At 35.5% G+C, this 14,280-nt stretch overlaps 2 protein-coding genes and 1 pseudogene across 6 annotated transcripts; all 3 read right to left on the bottom strand.

Moving 5' to 3' along the window:
* Positions 1–2,867: 2,867 nt before the first annotated feature.
* Positions 2,868–12,052, bottom strand: LOC104759542 (cation-chloride cotransporter 1-like). Of its 4 annotated transcripts, XM_087494861.1 has the most exons (20): positions 11,480–12,052; positions 10,970–11,200; positions 10,316–10,443; positions 9,728–9,806; positions 8,931–9,120; positions 8,395–8,610; positions 8,213–8,299; positions 7,884–8,085; positions 7,178–7,579; positions 6,884–7,045; positions 6,153–6,293; positions 5,533–5,611; positions 4,842–4,927; positions 4,650–4,764; positions 4,358–4,458; positions 4,134–4,195; positions 3,593–3,820; positions 3,404–3,490; positions 3,092–3,286; positions 2,868–3,020 (listed from the first exon to the last, which is right to left on the bottom strand). In XM_087494861.1, exons 12-18 carry the CDS (start codon positions 5,608–5,610, stop codon positions 3,456–3,458), a joined length of 705 nt encoding a protein of 234 aa, XP_087350987.1. In that variant the 5' UTR covers position 5,611; positions 6,153–6,293; positions 6,884–7,045; positions 7,178–7,579; positions 7,884–8,085; positions 8,213–8,299; positions 8,395–8,610; positions 8,931–9,120; positions 9,728–9,806; positions 10,316–10,443; positions 10,970–11,200; positions 11,480–12,052; the 3' UTR covers positions 2,868–3,020; positions 3,092–3,286; positions 3,404–3,455. The 4 variants fall into 4 exon arrangements, with proteins under 4 accessions (XP_087350987.1, XP_087350986.1, XP_087350988.1 ...); XM_087494860.1 differs by lacking the exon at positions 11,480–12,052 and having other exon boundaries at positions 4,358–4,464; positions 8,931–8,992; positions 10,970–11,048; XM_087494858.1 differs by lacking the exons at positions 2,868–3,020; positions 3,092–3,286; positions 10,970–11,200; positions 11,480–12,052 and having other exon boundaries at positions 3,410–3,820; positions 8,931–8,992; positions 10,316–10,454.
* LOC104757412 (cation-chloride cotransporter 1-like) lies at positions 6,092–9,765 on the bottom strand. Its single transcript, XM_087496617.1, has 9 exons — positions 9,728–9,765; positions 8,931–8,992; positions 8,395–8,610; positions 8,213–8,291; positions 7,913–8,085; positions 7,178–7,579; positions 6,884–7,045; positions 6,677–6,723; positions 6,092–6,304 (listed from the first exon to the last, which is right to left on the bottom strand). The coding sequence occupies exons 1-9, from the start codon at positions 9,763–9,765 to the stop codon at positions 6,092–6,094; spliced, it is 1,392 nt and encodes a 463-aa protein (XP_087352743.1).
* On the bottom strand, positions 11,414–13,101 carry LOC104757409 (F-box protein At1g30790 pseudogene; annotated as a pseudogene). Its single transcript, XR_015586622.1, has one exon. The product of XR_015586622.1 is annotated as an F-box protein At1g30790 pseudogene (transcript).
* Between the last annotated feature and the right edge of the window lie 1,179 nt (positions 13,102–14,280).

The raw sequence follows: 14,280 nt of genomic DNA, 5'->3' as shown, positions 1-14,280 counted from the left end.
AATGGTATAAAAACAAAAAAGGGTATAAAAGTATATTACTAAAGGTCTGTATTAGAGAAGGAGAAGGAGAGAGAAAAGTGCCTATTTCTCAAATATCTTTCTATAAGTGCCTACTACTTGTCAAATTATTCTACGAGAAAGTGCCTTCCTTCCTAATATTGTCTATTTTAAGCATGGCTTTTCAACACCAAGGCAAGCTAGTTCGTCGTCTTAATTTGTAGGAGTCATGATTTGCATTAGACATGTGAATGTTTAGCGTTGCTTATATTTTTGAAAGGCGTTCTTTTCTAGTCTTATTTCTGGTGATTTTAGTAACTCTTTTACTTGCTGGCAAGCAATGACCTAGTAGTAGTGATCCTGTGTTTGGAAAGAAGACCCCAAAATCTATATAATAATAATAATCCAAATAAATACGTACAACAATTATGTTTTTTTTCAATCGTACTTTTTGGATATTTTCTAAAAAGTCGTGATGGATCATTAAAACAGTTATTTATGAAAAATTACAACTGTTCACTGTAAAGTTGTGTTGATTGGAACATTCGTATCTTTTGAAATCTATATATATTTGTCTGTTTGAACTGTTTTCATTTTTTTGTCATGACACAAAATAATAAAAGATTTCAATCTCAACAGTTTTTACAGTTTTCTAAATTATTCTCTAGCATTTATATTTTTATAAGTAAAGAAAATTTTCCAATTCTTGATTTAATAAATTTTTTTTGGAATGATGAATCTAATTTACAACTTTTAGTTAATTTTAAATATAAAAACTTAATGAAGATACCTAGAATTTTTTTTTTCAAGAGTTAGATGGATTATATAGTGAGTTTTTGAATTTGACTTTTCAATATGGTAATAAAGATGTCATCTATTTAAAAACAGTTTATATGGGTTATTAGGTGAAATCAAGTATAGATACAACAGTTGTGATTTTTCGTAGTACATTTTCGTAATTTTTTTTTAATTCAAACGGTTGTATCTGTTCATTGTAGAGTTGTGTCTTTTCACTATATTTCATTTATATATTTTCATCACAACTTTTTGTTCTAATAGGTGTGTCTATTTAAATAGTCATGTCTTTTGAACTCTATTTATATTTGTCTCTTCAACAGTAACTAACAAGTTCGTTGAAACAAATTTTCCATTTTATGTTGAATCTAGCTGATTGAATATTACTATCTAATATTCACTGTAATTCTATAATCTAACTAAAATTTTAGAAATGATTATAACAATAGAGAAATTTAATATAACTTAATATAGAATTTACGGTTATGTCTATTTATTGTAACTTTTAATTAAAAAAATAGTTTAATGTTTAAAAATTATAATAACAATCTAAATAAATACAAACAACAGTTGCGACTTTGCTTAGTATTTTTTTTGTAAGAAACTTGTTTTTATTTGGCTTTTTAAACTCAAACAATTGTATCAATTCATTGTGGAGTTATGTCTTTTCACTATAATTTATTCAAATTTTTCCATCACAACTTTTTGTTCTAATAGGTGTGTCTATTTAAATTGTCTTGTCTTTTGAACTTTCTATATATTTGTCTCTTCATCAATAACTATCAAATCATTGTTCGTTGAAATAAATTTTCCGTTTAATGTTGAATCTAAATAATTTGAATATTAATATCTAATATTCAACGTTATTCTATAATCTAACTAAAATTTTCTAAATATTTATAGCAATATAGAAATTTAATAAAACTTAATATAGAATTTATAGTTGCATCTATTTATCGTAACTTTTCGTTAAAAACTATTTTAATATTTAAAAGTTATATTATTTTGTTTTTAAATACAATTATTTAATAGAAAATTACATTTACTCATTACAACCATTAGTTCAATATTCTCAGTTAGGATCACTTTGTTATAATGATTTTTTAATTGTAGCTTTACCATAATTTTTCATAAAATACCTTATATTTATAATACTTTAAACAATGTTTTTTGCAAAGTTGCATCTATTCTACATAATATTTTTTGTCATAAGTTTTCATTTTGATGGTTGTGATTTTAGTAACAGTTTATATTTAATGTTTGTTTATTCAAACTATTCTATTACATTCAAATGATTTCATAATGTATAATTTTAAATTTTTTTTTTTTTTTTTCTAAAATATTTCCCCCGCGACATCGCTGGGGTCTGAGTCCTAGTAAAAATAAAGAAAAAGACTCCTTTGCGATTCTCTGTTGCATTTCCAGGTTTCTCCTGTTGGAATCTCATCTTTGATTAACATACTTCACAAATAATTAAGTATGAGAAGAAGAGTGTGAGAAGAACAAGTCGTAGAGGAGATCAAAGAATGAGAAAGAATAGTAGTCACCGAGTACAAGAGAAGTCAAAAGGGAAGAGAAGAGTCGTGGTGTTGTCTTACCAAAGAAAGAAGAAAGGCCAGTTGGGCCAGAAGTTGTGTAAGGCCCAAATGAATATTAGGGTCCTGGTCTTGTTTTAGGCAAAGTTCAGTAGTAAACTTAAGTGAATTAGGTTATTATTTTGACATTAGTATAAATAATATGTAAGAACAACTTTAAAGGAAGTATGAGAGTTTAAGCTAAGAGTGGCTAAACCTACAAAAACCTTCATCTCCTCTGTTTCACTCACCACATCTCCTCTAGTTTCTCCTTTCAGCTCTGTTTGTATTCTCTAATAAAACAGTAGCACATCATTCTCTCTTGCTCTCTTATGCTCTGCCTTGCACAAACCCTAAACTACTAGTAAAAGAGAAGGGATGTCTTTAATCTTCTACGTTAATATTTCAGATCACACGATTCACACGGATACTTTGTTACAAACACAACAAACACATACATATAGTGATTCTCTCCACTTGCTTATAAGAACACCGTCTCTGTGACCAGACAAGATAAATCTGTTCTGACATATAAATGTGTGTAGTATATAAAGAACATGAGGTTATTTTAGTTTCTTTCAGGTTTAACCATACTAAAGACACGAATATGCAAGTAACAAGTGGGTTTTTGCATTTCCTCCAGGACACTTCTCGCTAAGAAAACACAACAGATCAGCTGTGTAACAAAAAAAAAAGATAATCCACACGATGAATAAAGTCGTTACCTATCAGTCAAAAGTTTATTACGGGTCGCAACAGCTCCAAAAAATAACACAGAGATCAAATATAGCGAGGTTGTGGTCAGAGTGGCAGCCAACGTTCCAACAGTTATTGATCTTTGTGTGTCTTTCAGGGAAGCTGATCGATTTGAACCAGCCATAATTCCTGTTACAGCAGGGAAAAATAGACCCACCAGCTCACTGAAAAGAACCAACAAGAAGGGGAAATAAATTTCAGAGTAACAACTGAACAGAATAATTAATTCTAATACTAAAGTCTTTCGATCATAGGCAACACAATCTCTGGAAGTTACTCACTTGAAGCTCCAGTACGTGCCTCCAGTTGGATCAGGAATTCCCGCATCATTTGTCATTTGATAGGCAGAGCCCCAGTTATCTTTAAAACTTTTTAAACGCAAGCCCGTAAAAGGGAACAAAAGGAAGGTTAACCATTCGGGGAAAACTAAAGACCACACCTGTTTCGAACAATATCAACAAACGACTTACTGTCAGGGTCATCAGTCTTTGCCAAAAATATCCCAATGAATATGCAGAAGATAGAGAGCAAAACGGGAACGAGGAAAGCAGGTGCCACCCGATTGATCATCTTCACGCCGCCAAACACAATGAAGCAAAGAAGGATCGTCACTACAATTCCATAAATCTGCAAGTCATGTGAGTTCGGGCTTTGTATTGATTCGGCAACTGCTGTCCCATTAACCTTTGTGATAGTTTCTGCAATTAGAAATGAAGCACAGACATATGATTAAATGTGACTTCTAGACTATAGATTATGTCCTCAGGGAAACAAGTAATTTTTTTGTTAAATAAAACTCAAGATTTTCAATAACACAGTCTTTTGTTTCTTCCAAAATCCTGAACTGATGAAACAAATCTCAGGTGTCAAGACTAGCATTACAAAGTTGTGGTTTAGATAAGAATAATGGCGGATATGAAAACTAACAAATTACTAAGATTTGTTATAAATCCTCGAAGCCCTCTGCTAGTTCACAGGTCTAGTTCTTAAAAGTTTCACAGTAATTAATACCTCTAAAAATCCCAGCAGCAGGGAATGCTTTTAGAAAAGTCTCCACGGCACCTAATACATACCTACAATGATTAGGAAGAAAGCAAAAAAAAAAAGTAGTTATTAGAACCACTTGGCGACCATGTGAAACTAAACAGAGCACCAGCAACTTAATGGAATGAGTGTCAAGCTAAAGACTTTTTCCAAAGGTAGATTCCTTGAAAGGATGTAGGATTTACACTTACAGAGCTCCAGCAACTGCATTGCCAAGGAAGAAGCACAAACCTATGCTAATCCCAACTTCTGGACCAAGAGCGCGACCAATGAGGTAATATGGTCCTCCACCCTGGAACTAACACAAAAATTTATTAATAATAATGATATTACTGTCTATTGTTTAATCACAAAGGAAATAGAAATAAACGAGGGGTGCCAACGCTGGACCCGAGACCCAACAGTAGGAGATATATTTTTAACTATGGTTTCACAGATTATATTCAAAGAAAATTCAGGTGATATAATAGAAAAAAGAATTACCTTCATTGCGCCATTTGTTGCAATAGCACTCAGAGATATCGTCGTCAAGAATGTACATAAGCCACAGAGCAATACCAATATCAGACCTTGTCCGATACCAGCCATACCAACAATCCTGAATATTGAACAGATTGAGGCAGGCTATAATAACTTTATAATATGCTGTGAAACATCAAGGAGTTGCAGTCTTACCATGTGAAACGGATATAGTATATAATTCCTAATATGTTTTGCAAGCAGGGAACGAAAACTCCCATCATTGTGCCCATCTTGAGAGGCTGCAACGAAATGCATAATATTATGGAAATTATAAATTAAGCAATAGACGATGTCTATGTCAAAAAGATCCTTACAAAAAATTATGACAAAAATCTGCCAGACTAGAATACCTAAGAATACTTTTGCATGCACCATAATCAACAGAACAATGAAGGAAATTATCATTGGAAAGTAAAACCATCTAATAATCCTGAAACAATGATAACTAAACAGAAAGTAGCAAAACAATCAGATATAGGATTGCAATCTTTGCAGTGTTAAAAGACATACTTCCGTACATAATCTTTATATCCTAAGTCTAGGATTGTTTATAAACGTTCCAAACAATATATCTAGTGCAAACTAGAGGAGATAAGGGTGATTCTAGTGCATGACACTTGAACACCTGGCGTGCCCCTGCATCGCCAGGGTAGAAAGATATACCTTTTAAGTTATTTTCCAATGTTCCCTAACATCTGACATCTACCTTTCTTGACTAAGCCTGATACTAATTGAAGTCTTTTTCTTTAAAAAACAGAGAAGCACTTGATCGTTACAGCCTGGCAGAAGTCATCAATTGTATAATTTAAAAAGCATTTAGAAGCTAATGGTAACAGGAAGATACCTTCGGGTGCCCTTGCGTGATGGAGATATCCTCCCCATCTCTAGGGCTAGAAGGTGTCGGAATCTGCTCTCCTGTCATACTGAAAGAGAAATTTATAACATTCTCACATGTACAGTTAAGAGAAAATGTGTTTCCCAAAGCAAATGACATATATATTGTGCAAGAAAAAACCAAACATGGGCAAAACTAAACATTATCGAAAAATTGAACTGCGGAATGGATCAAGTGTAAACCGTGGTTTAGGGTAAAAGATGTCATTTCCACGTAGCAGGATAAAAGAAAAATCCTTACTGTTTTATTAACAATGAGAGACACTAACACTAGTAAAGAACAACACATACTGATGGAATGTGCATCAATGTTACAATAGAAACCTGAACTTGATACAATAGCCAGGGGAAAACAGTACACAAGGTTCCAACAAGCAGGAAACTTCTATCGAGTATATTGTTATCCATTGATTCAGTTAAGACGGGAAAAAAGAACAAGGTGTTTACAAAGTCAAGAAATGGAAGCAAGAGATCATTTTCAGTGATTATTCACTACTTCCTAATGCAAGTTAAGTCATCAATTCGTAACGAAAATTTCTAAATGTCAATAACAAATAAGATCGCAAGTACCTCTTCAAACCAAGAATATTCACAAGAGAATCGAAACCAAATAACTCCAGCTTGGATTCCTTCTGATGGACTCCATCTTCTGGACTTGTCCTATCCCTTGCATTAGCGCCCACATCTCCTGGTGCAAATACTTTTATGTTGCTGTCAAAAAACTACAAATGTGAGACACTCATGATGAAATAAGGTGCACAAGACTGAAACATTCAACAATAATTTTCCAAGGTTGAGTTTGGAATATTCCTGCACCCATGATTCTTTAAACTATAAGTTCACCTTGGAGGATTCTCTTTACCAGCAGTAAGGAAGCAGCGTAATATAAATTACCTAGTAGACTTATGCAACCCATCTACCAATGTGACCAGCTTTAACCACAACTAGTGATTGAAGCAAACGTAGATGAAGAAAGAAAAAAACAAAATTGTAATGTGAATCCTATCATGATAACGTCATTTTCAACATTAAATTGTCGGAGAATCTGACAGCAGATTCTCTGGGGGAACTATGAAATGAAGAATCTAAACAACCTTGGCAGCCTTAGAATCATAGAAATCGAATAAAATTGGATCGCATTCTACTGATCAGTACACAAAATTGTAATCATGAAAAGACATCGACAAGAAAACAGAACCAAACATTGGAGAATAGATATGGCAGGTTCAGCATTATGGAACATGGAGAATATATATTAAATAACCCGTTGGTTACAAGCAAAATAAATTTATGCAGCTCACCTCCGGGTGACCTGAGACTACGAAGGGCCAACTGGAAATATGCACTCTTGAAACCATCCCCCCAGTCCCCGGCCTTTCCTTTAAGGCCAACATATTTGTATATAAGACTTGCAAGTGCAATGGCAACCACAGTGAACGACCAGGAAATCAAGAACATGATCACTGTTACAGTAGAGAAAATTGAAACATCAACAAGTCTTTACAATAAGACATTTCGAGCTTCAGGTGTGAATATACTATATAGGAAGACAGTACCAAAGACATTTTATTCAGTGAGTATATGGAAATTGATACCTATGCAGAGTGAGGCTCCAACAAAGGAAAGGCTCCAATGATGGTATTTCCACCGTGGACGCCAACTTGGAGCATCAAGAAGATCGAGCAGGAAACAAGACAGGTTTACTCCCGAATAGCATAAAAGATAAAACATAGTCACAGTTGGTGTGATAAGATCCAAATTTCCAATAACAACACATCCTATGCAGATAAATGCTGTGAAAAGCGTCGCTATGTGAGGTTCACTAGTATCTGCAACTTTAAAATAATTGAGGATGGGGAGAATATCATCATTTGCTATAGCTGCAAGTAACCGTGGGGCCCCTGTCAAACTCTGGAGAGCAGCCCCTAAGGTTGAAAGGATGATTCCAACGTGAACAATGGCAGGGAGAGGCCAAGCAATTTGTAGCAGTAAGTAGCCTGCAATAGAGGGAAATTGAATTAGAAAAAGTTCATAATGTAAGCTTGGTGTTGAAGTACTTAAAAGAACACCGTCTCTGTGACCAGACAAGATAAATCTTTTCTGGCATATAAATGTGTGTAGTATATACAGAACATGTGGTCATTTTAGTTTTTTTTTTCAGGTTTGGCCATACTAAAGACACGAATATGCAAGTGACAAGTGGGTTTTTGCATTTCTCCAGAACGCTTCTGGCTAAGAAAACACAACAGATCAGCTGTGAAACAAAATAAAGATAATCCACACAAGGAATAACGTCGTAACCTATTAGTCAAAACTCAAAAGTTTATTACGGGTCGCAACAGCTCCAAAAAACAACACAGAGATCAAATATAGCGAGGTTGTGGTCAGAGTGGCAGCCAACGTTCCAGCAGGTATCGATCTTTGTGTGTCTTTCAGGGAAGCTGATCGATTTGAACCAGCCATAACTCCTGTTACAGCAGGGAAAAATAGACCCACCAGCTCACTGAAAAAAACAAACAAGAACGGTAAATAAATTTCAGAGTAACAACTGAACAGAAAATTAATTCTAACATAAAACCATTACTAAAGTTTTACTATCATAGACAACACAATCTCTGGAAGTTACTCACTTGAAACTCCAGTACGTGCCTCCAGTTAAATCAGGAATTCCCGCATCATTTGTCATTTGATAAGCAGAGCCCCAGTTATCTTTAAAACTTTTTAAATTATAAAAGGGGAACAAAGGAAGGTTAACCTTTCAGGGAAAACTAAAGACCACACATGTTTCTAACAATATCAAGAAACGACTTACTGTCAGGGTCATCTGTCTTTGCCAAAAATATCCCGATGAATATGCAGAAGATAGAGAGCAAAACGGGTACGAGGAAAGCAGGTGCAACCCGATTGCCGCAAAACACAATGAAGCAAAGAAGGATCGTCACAACAATTCCATAAATCTGCAAGTCATGTGAGTTCGGGCTTTGTATTGATTCGGAGACTGCTGTTACATTAACCTTTGTGATAGTTTCTGCAATTAGAAATGAAATACAGCCATATGACTAAATGTGACTTTTAGGCTACAGATCATGTCCTCAGGGAAACAAGCAAGATTTTTGTTAAATAAAACTCAGAATTTTCAATAACAGTGTCTTTTGTTTCTTGCAAAATCCTGGATTGCATAAACGCTTTCTCAGTTCCAACAAACTGATGAAACAAATCTCAGGTGTCAAGAAAGTTGTGGTTTAGATAAGAATAATGGCAGATATAAAAAACTAACAAATTATAAGTCCTCTAAGCCCTCTGCTAGTTCACATGTCTAGTTGTTAAAAGTTTCAGAGTAATTAATACCTCTAAAAATCCCAGCAGCAGGGAATGCTTTTAGAAAAGTCTCCACAGCACCTAAAACATACCTACAATGATTAGGAAGAAAACAAAAAAAAAGTAGTTATTAGAACCACTTGGCGACCATGTGAAGCTAAACAGAGCACCAGCAGGGAACGAAAACTCCCATCATTGTACCCATCTTGAGAGCAGGAGGCTGCAACGAAATGCATAATATCATGGAAACCATAAATTAAGCAATAGACGATGTCTATGTCAAAAAAGATACTTACAAAAAATTATGACAAAAATCTGCCAGACTAGAATACCTAAGAATACTTTTGCATGCACCATAATCAACAGAACAATGAAGGAAATTATCATTGGAAAGTAAAACCATCTAATCATCCTGAAACAATGATAACTAAACAGAGAGTAGCAAAACAATCAGATATAGGATTGCAATCTTTGCAGTGTTAAAAGACATACTTCCGTACATAATCTTTATATCCAAAGTCTAGGATTGTTTACAAACGTTCCAAACAATATTTCTAGTGCAAACTAGAGGAGATAAGGGTGATTCTAGTGCATGACACTTGAACACCTGGCGTGCCCCTGCATCGCCAGGGTAGAAAGATATACCTTTTAAGTTATTTTCCAATGTTCCCTAACATCTCACATCTACCTCTCTTGACTAAGCCTGATACTAATTGAAGTCTTTTTCATTAAAAAACCAGAGAAGCACTTGATCGTTACAGCCTGGCAGAAGTCATCAATTGTATAATTTAAAAAGCATTTAGAAGCTAATGGGAATAGGAAGATACCTTCGGGTGCCCTTGCGTGATGGAGATATCTTCCCCATCTCTAGGGCTAGATGGTGTCGGAATTTGTTCTCCTATCATACTGAAAGAGACATTTATAATTCCCAACGCAAATGACATATATATTGTGCAAGAAAAAAAACCAAACATTGGAAAAAATCAACATTATCGAAAAAAATTGAACTGCTGAATTGATCAAGTGTAAAGCGTGGTTTAGGGTAGAAGATGTCATTTCCACGTAGCAGGATAAAAGAGAAATCCTAACTGTTTTATTAATAATGACAGACAGTAACACTAATAAAGAACAACACAAACTAATGGAATGTGCATCAATGTTACAATAGAAACCTGAACTTGATAGATAGCCAGGGGAAAACAGTACACAAGGTTCCAACAAGCAGGAAACTTCTATCGAGTATATTGTTATCCATTGATTCAGTCAAGCCGGGGAAAAAGAACAAGGTTTTTACAAAGTCAAGAAATGGAAGCAAGAGATCATTTTCAGTGATTATTCACTACTTCCTAATGCAAGTCACGTCATCTTTCTAACGAAAATTTCTAAATGTTAATAACAAATAAGATCGCAAGTACCTCTTCAAACCAAGAATATTCACAAGAGAATCGAAACCATCTTCTGATGGCCATTAACTCCATCTTCTGGACTTGTCCTATCCCTTGCATTAGCGCCCACATCTCCTGGGGCAACTACTTTTATGTTCCTGTCAAAAACCTACAAATGTGAGACACTCATGATGAAATAAGGTGCACAAGACTGAAACATTCAACAATAATTTTCCAAGGAAGAGTTTGGAATATTCCTGCGCCCATGATTCGTTAAACTAGAACTTCACCTTGGAGGATTCTCTTTACCAGCAGTAAGGAAGCAGCGAAAATATAAATTACCTAGTAGACTTATGCAACCCATCTACCAATGTGACCAGCTTCAATCACTAACCACAACTAGTGATTGAAGCAAACGTAGATGAAGGAAAAAAAAACTGTAATGTGAATCTTATCAAGCTAACGTCACTTTCAACATCAAATTGTCGGAGAATCTGACAGCAGATTCTCTGGGGGAACTTTGAAATGAAGAATCTAAACAACCTTGGCAGCCTTAGAATCATAGAAATCGAACCAAATTGGATCGCATTCTACTGATCAGTACATAAAATTGTAATCATGAAAAGACAACGACAAGAAAACAGAACCAAACATTGGAGAAACAGAGATATCTTTCGGAAAAACCTCACACTCAAGATCAAGAGTTTGTAGCCGAGGACAACGAGCTGTCGTCATAACAGTAACAGGTAATGCATTGTACAGACTGTCCCGTAACATTGGAAAGGAAGTGATAAAGAGAGATTCTTAGAAGTTCAAGGATGAGCTTCAGCCAGAGAATATCAGAATAACCTTGGAAAGAAGCTGTGAAGGGGAATCGGCATGCTTAAAATAAGCATCCACAAGATTCTCGATTACCTGCAGCATACAATTCAACGAAATCTTTGCATACAACTAACACACAGTAAGTAGGCAGTTGTGGTCAATATTCTTTGAACTACAATCACTTTGGGGAACCAAAAACATGGTATGGAATTCCTTTACAAAAACACTGAAAATATGATGAGTAACACTAAAACTACACATGTCAGCAAATGCAAATCATCAGTCCTAACATCAAACTAGTTTTGCTTGGTGTCAAAAAGCCAACGCTTAGATATTAATTAAAAGAAAAGGGAGAGTTTGTCAAGCTCTTACATTTTGGATCCTTCAAGAAATACATAAAACACATTATAAAGAGGCAATACTTTCAACGTGTTGTGGCGAGATGTGGACGCAAACTTCATCTCCAAATCCATACCGACGCCTAAACTGTTCATCGTCTGCTATTCCTTTGAGGATAACTTTTCTGATGTCCTGTCTTTCAACATTGAAGTAGAAAATATAGAAGGGTTGAACATCACGCGACAGACGTCTTGAAGCAAAAATGATTTCACCAGCTTTGTTGATTCCCGGGGAAATCATGTTCGTACCCAACCCCAAAGAGAAGGGAAGCGTAAACGTTTGCTTGGACCAATCATGTTTCTGCATATCCTCTAGTATCCAGAAATTAAAACTGCTAAAATGATGGTAGGGGTGTCTTGTAATGGCAGCTAACTTCCCTTTGTAGTCTATCAATAATGATTCACCCTCCCAATACACAACATCCACAGGCGCTTTGATAAAACTAATCCTCTCATGTCTAACATCAAAACACACAATCACCGGATTCTTATCTCGGGTGGGGGTCCACGCACCAAAATAGAAGATTCTCCTCCTAGTGTTAAAACCTCGTACACTAGAAAATCATGGTGAAGGTGAGGATGAGACAACAAGATCAATGCTTTGAATTGATCACCAACAGGATCGTATCCCAAGGATGTGCGTGATCCGCTATAGGGTAAGACAGTGACTTTGCCTGTGCTAGGGTTACAGACAATGAACGGACCACTCTTAGCACACCCGATTAAGCCATGGACGGAAGCACAGTTGCAGCATCTATCCAAGTAACTATCAAAAGGTAGTATCAGATCGACATTGGTTATCAAACAAGAAGCTTCCTCTCTGTCGTAGGAAGCCGAAGAGATGAACATGAGATTGTTACCATTCTTGGGGAGTGCACCGTTACTGAAAGAGATTAAAAACCGCGATTGCGTCATAGAGGACATGGAGAAGAAGGAATCGACGAAACTCTGGCTTCGGATGATGGAAGACCACATCTTTGACACGCATTGGAACTTCATAAGAGACTTTGCGGGCAGTCTACTCAGTATCTCAATCTCTAGGTCAAGAGGAATCGAAGCTACCTTACTTGAGCTTGTGCCTTTCTCAGTGTTACAATCTCGCTCCTTGGATTGAAGAGGGATCGTATCTAACTTAATTGGGCTTGTGTCTTTCTCAGTGTTACAATCTCGCTCATTGGACTGAACAGGAATCCAAGCTACCTTACTTGAGCTTGTGGCTTTCTCAATGTTACGATCTCGCTCCTTGGATTGAAGAGGGATCGAATCCAAGTTACTTGAGCTGCTGCAGAACCTATCCTTCTCATCTTCTCTGTATTTCACACATATACATCGAAGCCAATGTCTATACACAGTCTGTCGGAAACTTCGTCCTCTCCCAGCTCCAACCGCCGTCGAGGCGGAATCATCGTAGCTCGGAGGTACATTAATAGCGGCGGAGGAAGAGGTTTCAGGCAGAGAAACCGGGCATGAAGAAGCGGTGGGCTGAACAGGTCCAGAATCGAAGTCGAGGCGGAGTCTATCAGCAACCTCCATCGTTAAGGTTTCAATTTTTTTTTTTTTTTTTCTAGGGGTTTGAATTGAAGAAACGAACAGAGAGAGAGATCAATCGGAGGAGTATAAAGGTTTAACGAATCAGGCTCGGTTCATCGGTTACATTAGATTGAACCGGTAACTTGGACGGTTTATTGAACCGGTAATTTAAGAAAATTTAATCTCAATCGAATCAGTTCTTCTGTGTATCAAATTGTTCAACAAATTGTTTTGACAAAGGTTTTGTATCACCAGCAATTTTTCGTCAAGAGCAGCACAAATATCTTATTATATAAACCTTAGTTCTCAAAGTTAGTAACTCACCAGATCGTGACATGTGTCAGTTTTAATGATCAGAGATCAAAGTTAAAATTTCACCAGATCATGACATGTGTCAATTTTAACGATTAAATATCAAACCAGATCGTGACACGTGTTAGTTTTACCAATTAAATATCAAATCAGATCATGACACGTGTCAATTTTAATGATTAAATATCAAACCAGATCGTGACACCTGTCAGTTTTAACGATCAAAAATCAGTTTTGTAGATCTATTGCGTGGGTCTTTGATTCGTGCGGATTTTTCAATGGAAGCTATCAGATGCAATAAAATGAAATCGAAGTATATAATTCTCGCTAATGTAATCGAGGATGGAGACACTGATGGAGGTTCTAAAAGTGATTCTATAGTTAGTAGCATTATAAGTTTGGAAGATAAGTCGGTGGATGATGTTTTTGGTCAAAATTTAGAGTTTTCTTTTCTGAATAATGTTGATGATTCCGGTATTGAAACAAGAGCTGCTTGATCGAGTATTTGAGAAGCGGTTTCAAATTTGAGAAGTTGGAACGGTATACCATTTTAAAATTGGTTTCTAACCGGATTTATGTGGTTTTCTATCGGATTAGGTTCGTTAACCGTTTAAACCAGGTATATGGAGAAATATATGAGAACTTTTGATTCAGGTAAAAATAAGTTGAGAATTTATGATTCGAAATCATAACTTTAAGTTGTTTTGGTACAATCGGATACTTCTGAAGAGTAAATAGGTTGTTGATCCTTAACGTGATTATGACATATGTCATGTTTTTTAATTATATATAAAGTTTCTATTTTGTATATCTAAATTATCTAAGACTTATATATACCATCATGATTATAAATTTCAAATTTTTATTTTTATTATATTATATTAAATTTCTTTCAGTTTCTCAACTTTTATTGGGTTAGTCATAAAATCATTG

Source organism: Camelina sativa, chromosome 17, assembly GCF_030686135.1.
Source record: "Camelina sativa cultivar CO46 ecotype springtype chromosome 17, ASM3068613v1".
In the NCBI taxonomy this organism is placed as follows: Eukaryota; Viridiplantae; Streptophyta; class Magnoliopsida; order Brassicales; family Brassicaceae; genus Camelina; species Camelina sativa.
The sequence above is the reverse complement of the archived record's forward strand: the minus strand, read 5'-3'. Positions and strand labels throughout refer to the sequence as shown.

Coding starts and splice junctions, on each gene's coding strand:
- LOC104759542 (XM_087494858.1), bottom strand. CDS start 5,610: ATGACAGGAGAGCAGATTCCGACACCTTCTAGCCCTAGAGATGGGGAG. Junction 4,196..4,357: donor AATGCAGTTGCTGGAGCTCT/GTAAGTGTAAAT, acceptor TAATCATTGTAG/GTATGTATTAGGTGCCGTGG. Junction 3,821..4,133: donor TGCTGCTGGGATTTTTAGAG/GTATTAATTACT, acceptor TTCTAATTGCAG/AAACTATCACAAAGGTTAAT.
- LOC104757412 (XM_087496617.1), bottom strand. CDS start 9,765: ATGGGGAAGATATCTCCATCACGCAAGGGCACCCGAAG. Junction 8,993..9,727: donor TCACGCAAGGGCACCCGAAG/GTATCTTCCTAT, acceptor TAATCATTGTAG/GTATGTTTTAGGTGCTGTGG. Junction 8,292..8,394: donor AAAGACAGATGACCCTGACA/GTAAGTCGTTTC, acceptor AAAGTTTTAAAG/ATAACTGGGGCTCTGCTTAT.